Genomic DNA, 9,427 nt, shown 5'->3' with positions numbered 1-9,427 from the left:
ATTAATGAACAGCACTAAGTGCTAAATTCTCCTAATTCTAATAATAATGGTTTCCAATCTTGCCACCTTGACTCAAATCAGATCACACTGTACCATGTCAGTAGCCCCAACTGCAAAGTAAGGTAATTCTCAATCTAAATGAAAGGGTCTGAATTTGCCAGTCTCGCCCTGCAGGCAGAAGACTAATTTCTTCCCGTAATTGTCTGGAAGGGTGGCATTCAAACTCACTTTTTACGTAGCCATTCACTTAGCAAGCCTCATGTAACACATGGAATAGGCAACTAAAGCCACTGAAAGATGACATGTTCATGTGCTATGTATATAATTCTATGAGTGGTTATTAGAAAACATTTTTTTTTCAGTTTTCTCCATAGTTATTTGATTAGCTTCCGGCTACGATTATCAGTTGGTATAACCCTGATTCACTGTTTCTTAACAGTAGCACCAATACCATAACTCTGATTTTTCATTCTTAATTCTCTTGCTCATATATATTTTCATTTTCTTACTTGCTGTTGTACCTCTATCCCAGTAAAATAGCTTAAATTCTGGCATAAAGGCTCAGATCAATTTTTCTTCTATTACTCAGTAGTGAAATTGGCCTATTAGGTCAGCTTACAATGTGTGCAGTAAATATGCCACATATAAATAAATCACAGTATAAAACCATATACATAATTTTGTAATAACAGCTGAACATTAGGATCTCTGATTTTAATTTACAGTCTAATTTACAGTGTAGAACAAAACAATGAACAGTTTATCACTCGGAGAAATCTGAAAAAAACCCCCAAATACTGGAAAACAATTCTCCATTGTGTGTGTATATATATATGAATATAAATATTAATCTGTATTTGGAATCTATATATTCATATATGTATTTATGTATGTGTGTGTGTGTGTATATATATATATATATAAATACATATACAAATTTTTTTTCCAAAAGGCTCCAAATGTATGAACTGGATTAGTAGATATAACTTGTGGAAGCAGCTGGCTCTACCTACATGCTGCACTTGCTTCTTGTGCCGTACGCCTAACTGAGAGTGGCTCTAAGACTTACTGACTTTTCATATAAAACAGCTAACTTTTTAATTTAAAAGTGCTTATTACCCCCTCAGCATCCAGGTACCTAGAAGGATCAAGAAAAACTATTATCAAAATTACAAACTGGAAAGGTGGTTAATAAAAAAAATCCCACATGGAGGGGAATGGATCACCTAACCACCTGCTGAGTCTTTCTATCACGAAATTAAGCAGACTCTGAGGATAGTTTTACAAAACATTTAATAGCTTAGAAACTTATTAACATGAACTAGGCCTGGAGCTTCAGAATCTAATGCCCAAAAGAAAATTAGTGTTTAAATAAGAAATAGGCACCCAAATTCCTTTGGAGAGATCCGAGTGTTAAGAAATGACATTTACTGGGTCTCAGGGAAATTTTGGCTCCTAAGACTTGTTTTAAAAGGAAAAAAAGCAAAAAACCCCCCCCAACCTAAACCAAAACCCCAACCCTTGGAACACTTGGTGTTTGACTTTTTTTTTTAATGCTACACTACCCTACATGTGCCATCAGAGTTCTCTTACTTCACTATGAGGTTTGATTTTCATTTCATATTAAATCTTCTACAGCTATTCTTAAAAAATAAAATTAAAAAAATACATATATCCACAGAAATGCAGTGCCAGCAAACCCAGAAACTAGAGGCAATTCTATTACTAGACAATCAGGATTTGCAAGAGACAAGGAAACCCATTAGGACCTGGAGCTCCCTGTTTGTGGGAAGGTGGGGATATGTTCAGACAAAGCAACTGAAAGTTAAAATAGCTGGAAGAGGAATGGGAGGTGAGGGGAGTGTCACGAGTCTTCCTTCAAGTCCTCAGTTCTCACGTGTAGCTTGAATGACATATTGGGAAATGTGGAGAAATGCAAGCCGGTACCTTTTCAGGTTCGCCTGCACCGATTCTTAGCAGACACCTGCTGGGACCTCTTCCCTTCTCCCTGCCTCGCTCGTCTTCCTCCTCCTCCTCCTCCTCCTCCCCCGCGGCGACTGCCCACACCTCTCCCCGCGAGCACAGAGGGGTGCTCAGCCTGCTGCTGCTCACAACCCCGGCTCCCCACCGCCACTTTACTTCTCTGAGTCTATACTCCCCAGCCCACTCACCGCAGCCCCTATTTTACAGGTGCCCGAGAAAACTCTGGCTCTTACTTATTTAATCTGCTGCCACTACTCCCACCTCTCATTTCCTCAACCATCACCCTAGCTGCTAACAAATTCACCCGTACTCACTTGAAACCTATTCAAGGGGGAAGCAGTTCGTGCTGTCACATGAAAAATACAAGTTGTGCGCTACTATAAACGTACTGAATGAAAAGAGTATGTTCTCCCCCGTCCCCCGAAAGAGCATCCTGGGTTTACACAATCCCTTTTTTTGTTTCCCCGTTGTTCACCGAAGATGTGAAGTTCGATTCTTGTTCTGCACTTGATTTCCTCTCCCCCGGGTAGTGGTTCATTTCTTGCATTTCTAAAGACACTTTATTCCTTTTGGCAAATGCTTGGCTGATCTCATGAAATGTCTTATTTTTTGTTTCAGGCAGGACAAAAAACAGGTAGGTAGCTCCCGCTAAGCAGATGGCAGCAAAAACTAGGAAGCAGTAGGTCTGTAAACCAGCCTGCGAATAGAAAACAAAGGAGATGGTCATTACAAAAGGGACAAGATTCAAAAGAAGAGCAACATCAGGAATGGTTTGAAAGAAAAAATGGGCGGTATGCAGCAATTTTTAACCAAGTACAGTAGGTGCTGGCATTCACTGCAAGTCAGAGTGGTTAGAAGTTGATAAAAATGCATGAATCGTTAGTTCTTCCAACGCTGCCTGTGGCCCACCGATGGCAAAGCAGAGGCGCGCAGATCTGGCAGAGGTGGTCCTGGCTCCTGGCAGAGGTGGTCCTGGCTCCTGGCAGAGGCGCGCAGATCTGCAGTCTGAGCGACGCTGGGAGACGCCAGACTGAGCTCGGGCGCTGCGGGTGCGAGGAGAGCAGGTGGCAGCGGGGCTCCTGCTGCACGCACGGCTTAACTGAGCCTTGCGCTGCCGCGGTATTTCTGGAAACGAGGCAGATGTTTCACCAGGTTGTTCTGCATACTGCCTCGCCATTTCTAGGTACGAAAGATGAAGCATGCTTTTTGCAACACCATGCACCTGTACACAACACATGGGAACCCTGCCGTAGCCCGGGGCATCTGCATCACAGTAGTTACGAGCTTCGAGATTTGCAAAATAAACAAGGAAAAAAACCCCAATGGCAGACATTTGTGTCATTTCTAAGGTTACTGGAGCTTACAGCAGGAAAAAATCCATAAAACACACTTCTTTCATGCTAGAAACTAGTGTAAGAATTAACTGGAAAAGAAGTACAGGCCGTATTTGAATGTTTTACGTTTTAATTCACTGCAAAAAAAAAAAGTTATAGACACAAAGAAGTTAAGTTATAAACTGATTATAAAGGCTCCAACCCACTAGTAGCAGTTGCACTTCACTGAAACATAAGTATTTCTTGCCTGGTGATCACTAGATCATTTAATAGCTTTCAGTTACGTTTCAACAGTACAGTTTTGAAAAATATTTGATAATTACAGTATTGCCAGCTGTGGTTTGTTGAACTAGGAAGAGGTTTGGTATTGTGACTCCAGTGAAGCCACTGCCTGCCTCTGAGGAAACCTCCGTTCCTCCTCTATCGATTTACCTCACTCTGTGTCCCGAAACCAAACATCCAATGAACCCATATTTTTGACTTGTTTTTATTAACAAGGCTGAATTAAACCAAAAGGGGTATCTCCAGCTCCAAAGAAAGGCAACCTTTCTATGGTGCCTTGCGTGAGGTCACGAACAGCAATCACGAGGAGAGCCAGACCCCCTCCACATCACCCCAGGTGCTGCAAGGCAGAGGTTACCCCAGGGAAAATCACCCAGGACGGAGGAAGCAGACGTGGCTTCCTAGATATAAATATTTTCAATTGCCATTAAAGGTATGGATCTGAAACAATTAAGACAGAGCTAGACAATGATGCAACCCTGCCTTTCCACATCTTTCTAATACACACCCATTGTCATTAGTTATATCGGTCCTACACTGCAGGCTGGTTAAGCTCCCTGCTTTGGGGGCTAAGCACGTACGCAATTCCTAGAACTATTTTTATGTGTCACTTGCTCAGTATACATCATATATAGAATGGAAGAACAACATGAATTCGTGTGTGGAACAAGAAAGGAAAAAAGAAAAACCCTTTCCTGCAGGTGCTTTTTAATACCATGGCTGATTGCCAGCCTGCCTAGTCACAATGTTTTCCGTGGATAATTCATTACCTAGTCCAGCCCTTCAACTCCTGTGTGTAACAGGAAAAGCTGGAAAGTGCATCCTCTGATAGTGACTATAGACTCTTGAGATCATCAATGCTTTTTTGTTAAATCCTAGAAGCACGAACTCCTGAGCAACCTGACGACCACAAGCCAAGAGCACGGGTGATGAGGGGGAGGGGAAATATTTCAGCATGGGAACAGATGAGACTTTCAAGCTTATACAGAGACAGAAGCAAATGGATTTAGTAGACAGGAAGAAATAACTTCACAGTGCCTCATAAATCATCCTGTCATGTTAAGAATTCAAATTTTGCATCTGGATCTTCTGCATTTGAAATTGTTGTTCAGCCGAACGGTAGAGCTCCAATCTGGAATCACGTTTTTCGGTTTTTAAAATCTTCATTGAACTAAATCTCCTTTGTGATGGAAACAAACCATTAATGCCTAGTATAAATGAGCCTGGCAATCAGATGCCACAAGTTACCTGCGTCTCTTGGTGGTGCAGCCACAACTTTGTCCCACCTTTCTTATTCCTGTTTATTTTTTGCTCTCCATGATCTAAATTAGCATTTATTATCTTTGATTCATGTCTCCTTAAACCTTTTCTAACTGAACTGAACATTCTCATGAGTGCATATTTTATTTGCAATTATTTTACATAATGTATTTACATTTACTAGTAATAAACTTGCTCTCCTTAATCTCTGCAGATCCCTTTAGAAGTAGCCCCCAAGGACCTCCAACTGAAGTTCCACAGAGAACAAGCTAAAAATTAAATTTTGTTACAGATCCTACAAATGGGATTGTGGGAAGCGACCAAGACTTTGCACTCCTTGTGTTAAGCAGGATTAGCACAATGGAGACCTAATTCCCAGACAGGAACACAGCAGGGCGATCACAAAATGCCCTTTTCTCACCAGCTAGTCCTCAGTCATAGTATTTCCTTAAAGCTGGTTATTATTTTACACACACAGGAAAGACAAACACTCATATTCATGAGCCTTTTATAACTCATTCAGAGTTCAACTCATATCACCTAAACCTGCATTTGGCACAGAAGAATGTCACATGTGAATTAAATTACTCATTATAAATACGAAAACTTCTACCTTCTACCTATCCAACACTGACAAAGGATGTAGGACAGAAGTACAGAATAAAGCAGAAGGAAAATGTTAAATTCCAACTCAACAGAAACCTTTAGTGGGACATGGGTGGTATACAGCTCAGCCGAGATGCTTAATTCATTTTTATCCATTTCTGATGCATTCTGAATTGTCTGATGCCAGAGGAAAGATCTGGGGGGTGGAACAATTAATAGATCAGCCACAACACATCTGATGTGCCCATCCAGAAGGTAGGATAATGTGCTGGGAAAAGGGTAAATGCTGAGTTATTGAATGATGGCTACTACAGAAAAGGTACTGATAGACAGACCTGACAGGAAAATGGATCTGTGTCTGTGTTCCGTGAAATTACTATACTTTCTCTTATTTATATTATATTATGCCCATGTGTCTGTCACTTACTCTTTGACATCTGTAATCTCCAAAACCATAGTCTCTCTTCATTGTTTTACTCCTTCCAACTTGCTAGAGAAAAGACCTCTATAGAGACTGTGCAGCTGCCACTAAAACTAAAATCCCGGAGTTTTGCTTATCTTGGGCTGGGGTGGGAGTAAAAAAACTGAGGAAGACCTTCAATTAAAGCCTTTGGTGGCAAAGCACAGATAGTCTGTAACTCTGTCTATTTGGCCCAACAGACATGGTCTTACGATCCTTTATTGACATGTGCATTCTTGATACGAGAATAATGACAACATACACAATAAAATTTGAAAAGGTTAAGTATTTTTCTATACTTAGTGACATTACTTCAGTAACTACATGGAATAGAAGCCTCAGTGTTCACAACCTGAATACTTGTATCCACCTGAAGAGTAGTTTGACTCTTAATAAAAAATATCATATCCAAACAGCTGGAGACGAGGGTTAAAAGAGGAAGGGAAGGGCAGGGGAAGAAGCAAAAGCAAGACGAATCTGAATGGAAACTCTAACTAAATACAGAATAAATTCAAGGAAAGTATGCAGTTTCCGTTACTTCTCAGCCTTCCCACGTAAGGATGGGTTACCTCCTTACGCTCGGCTTGCAGCAGCGGCAGCATCAACTCTGGCCACGCAGGAGGCACCAAGCCAGCCCCATCCATTGCCCCCCACCCCGTCCACTCAGGCAAGTCTCTTCAGCCTGCCTGCACGTACTGCTCAGGTTCAGAACAAGCTGCCAGCTTCACAAAGGTGCTTCACCTCCTCCAACACCAGGCAGGCTTGCCAGAGCTAGGAACACATGTCTTTAGCAATACTTGAAGCCAGGCTTTTAAATACAAGGTTAGAAACCAAAAGATTAGAAGGAAGACGGATCAAAGCACCACAATAATCCATGATTTGCAGCTGTTTTCCCCTAACTTCTCTTCAGTACAGCCTCTTGCACGAACACTCAAGGTTCAAAGTCACCCAAAGTTTCAGGTGGTTTCCTAAAATACAACGGCTCTCTCTCTTGATAGGCTCACAGGTATTTGTTTAGAGTCCCAGTCAGATGCACAGGTGAAAGTCCGTGAAAGGCCAGGCCTTCTGTGGGTTACTGAAGGTCACCTGCCCTCCCAGGGGCACACGGGAGGGCAGGAGAACAGCAGACACACTGATGCAATCTCCTGAGGAAAGCACCTTGGATACCTACAGCCTATTCCTAGTTAGTCAGCAGGCTAATAAAACCTCCCCCAAGCAGGATTTACATTGGATTTTTCAAGGCTGGTGAGGGCTATTGCTATATGGGATATTTAAAAGTTAAGCATAAGCCATTAAATGATCACCTTCTATTTTCACACCAGCTTTCTAAGGAGGCTATTTAAAACACAGCATTTCTGAAAATGTCCTGCCAGATGAATCTTGAATTACTCATTTTTATCTTCTCTTTTCTGCAGCTGATTGAGGCTCTGTATTTATCAAAAAAAAGGAAAACCAGGAAACAATACACCTAAGACACACATACAATTACAACAAAAATGAGTCAACTTCAACAGACACAGGCAATTCCCCCAGATCAGATCCCAGGTGTGGCAAGCAATCAAACCTGACTTTGAGGATGAGATGTAGCTGTGTAAGCCAGGTGTATGAATAAGTAGGAGCAGCCCAGCCACATTTTCTTAAGCAAAGAGGTTAACAAACATATTCTCAGCTTCTGTAGGGCTGCTATACACATTAGGGAGAATGTACAGGCATTTCCTCCACCTCCCTTTAAATAAAATGGCAAAGAATACTTAATTTTTACCATCGTGAACAGACTTAAAGTGCCCAGAATGAAGGAGCAAAAGAGCTCACTTTTTCAAGCTAAAATGTAAACTGAAACAAATAAAAACCCTGGCATTGAAATGATCAGATTTCTGGTTTTGATTTAAAAAAAAATAAACAATTTGCCACTTCTAAAGTCTGCTAGCTGAGAACAGTCTTCCTGGTAATAGCTTACATGCTGTGAACACCATAGTCTGGAAAAATATAACAGTAGTTGAGTAGAACATCATCACGTACTATTTAATGATGGCTGCTTGCTGACTTAACTCATTCTGTCACAAAGGTTAAATTCTAAGCAGGACTGTGATACTGAAAACAGGAAAATACTCTAGGGCAGATACAGCAAAATAAATGAGCAAATGAACAAATTCTGAATCAGATTTAGCAAGTTTAACAGATTAATATTTTTTAAACAGAACTTTTGGCTCTTCCCAGCAAATGCTAAAATGTGATTCTAAATTCTCAACTTGCAATGTCACAGCCCCTTGGCATTGGCAATGGATGTTTGCATTGGGAAGTTCCCATGAAGATTAGAGTCATGCGATAGGGGTCAAATTGAATTTTGAAGTGATGAGGTCAAACGACAATGGTTAGATGTCTTACTAAAATGTTCATCAGCAAACCAGTTATACATGTAGATATTTGACTTTACTTACTTTTCTTCAAATTAATATAACCCACTGAAACAAATGGATGAGAGAGTTTGTGTCCTTTATCCCTTGTCCCTCTTCAGTTTCAGACATAATTTAAGGTCCTGCTGAAGGTGCAGGACAATCAAGAAGGACAGAGCACTAGAATATAATGTATGAAACATATTTCCTAAGTAAAAAATAGAGACATTTTCAGACATGAACTGCAATTCAACCCCGACCCTCACGCATTCACTACCTCCTCATAAAAAAGTTAACAGATCCTTATATTTTATACTTGAAGTTGATTGCTTCTAATTAGAGAGCATTTTTTCTCATATATAACCTTCTGACAGCCTACATTTCATTTTCTCATCTTTGAGGAGAACTTTAGCCATTTCCCTTAATACAGGTACACTGTATTCATTTTAAACAGTGGATGTATTTGCAAAAGCTTAACATAGCCTGGCTGAGGGAATCTATGTTTAGGCTTCTGTGCACACCTTTGTAATTGAAATTCTTGTACTGCATAATAGAAAAAGTCAACAGTTATTATTACACAGTAAGGAAATAATAAGGAAAACCAAAAGACAATCTTGCTGGGTAAATGAATCTTGATGCGTGAGCAGGAAAATCTCAAGTGTACAAATAAGGAAGAAACAGAGCAGAAGTGCAGGAGAGCCTCCGGTAACAAGTTTAATGACTCAGAAGTATTACTTCACCGGCAGAAATAAATTAGTTTCTGAAAGGGAGAAAATAAACACATGTATAGGTCTTTGCATTGTACTAGTAAGCAATCTGAACTAAGGCTACAAGCCTTGTAGCACCTGTATCCCATGTGATACAGAGCTCCATCTGCATCACAGATCCAAGCAAGTTATTTTTCAAGACACTTTAGTCTAAAAATAAAAGAAAATCAAAGTTTACCCAATTTCTAGCTAGTGACAATTTGTACTTTACTTCTTTCAGATACCTTCTACCCTAATGTAAGTAAAAATCTTATATGAAGAAGACACATGAAAATTCAAAAAGTACTGTCTTGGAGTTCCTCACTTAAAACCCCAGCTAGTAAAAGCACTCACTATTTGGGG

The 9,427-nt window shown here is 40.4% G+C and overlaps 1 protein-coding gene across 1 annotated transcript in view; it reads right to left on the bottom strand.

Annotated features, from left to right (window-relative positions):
* Window positions 1–917: 917 nt before the first annotated feature.
* The window catches only part of SLC2A9 (solute carrier family 2 member 9), a gene marked incomplete at its 5' end in the record, with an annotated part of 107,149 nt that continues 98,639 nt past the window's right edge, over window positions 918–9,427 (bottom strand). The window contains one exon of the mRNA XM_049794591.1: window positions 918–2,680. Within this exon, the coding sequence (XP_049650548.1) occupies window positions 2,423–2,680 (258 nt within the window). The remainder of the gene's footprint in view (window positions 2,681–9,427) is intronic.

Source organism: Accipiter gentilis, chromosome 3 (assembly GCF_929443795.1).
Source record: "Accipiter gentilis chromosome 3, bAccGen1.1, whole genome shotgun sequence".
Classification (NCBI taxonomy): domain Eukaryota; kingdom Metazoa; phylum Chordata; class Aves; order Accipitriformes; family Accipitridae; genus Astur; species Astur gentilis.
The sequence above is the reverse complement of the archived record's forward strand: the minus strand, read 5'-3'. Positions and strand labels throughout refer to the sequence as shown.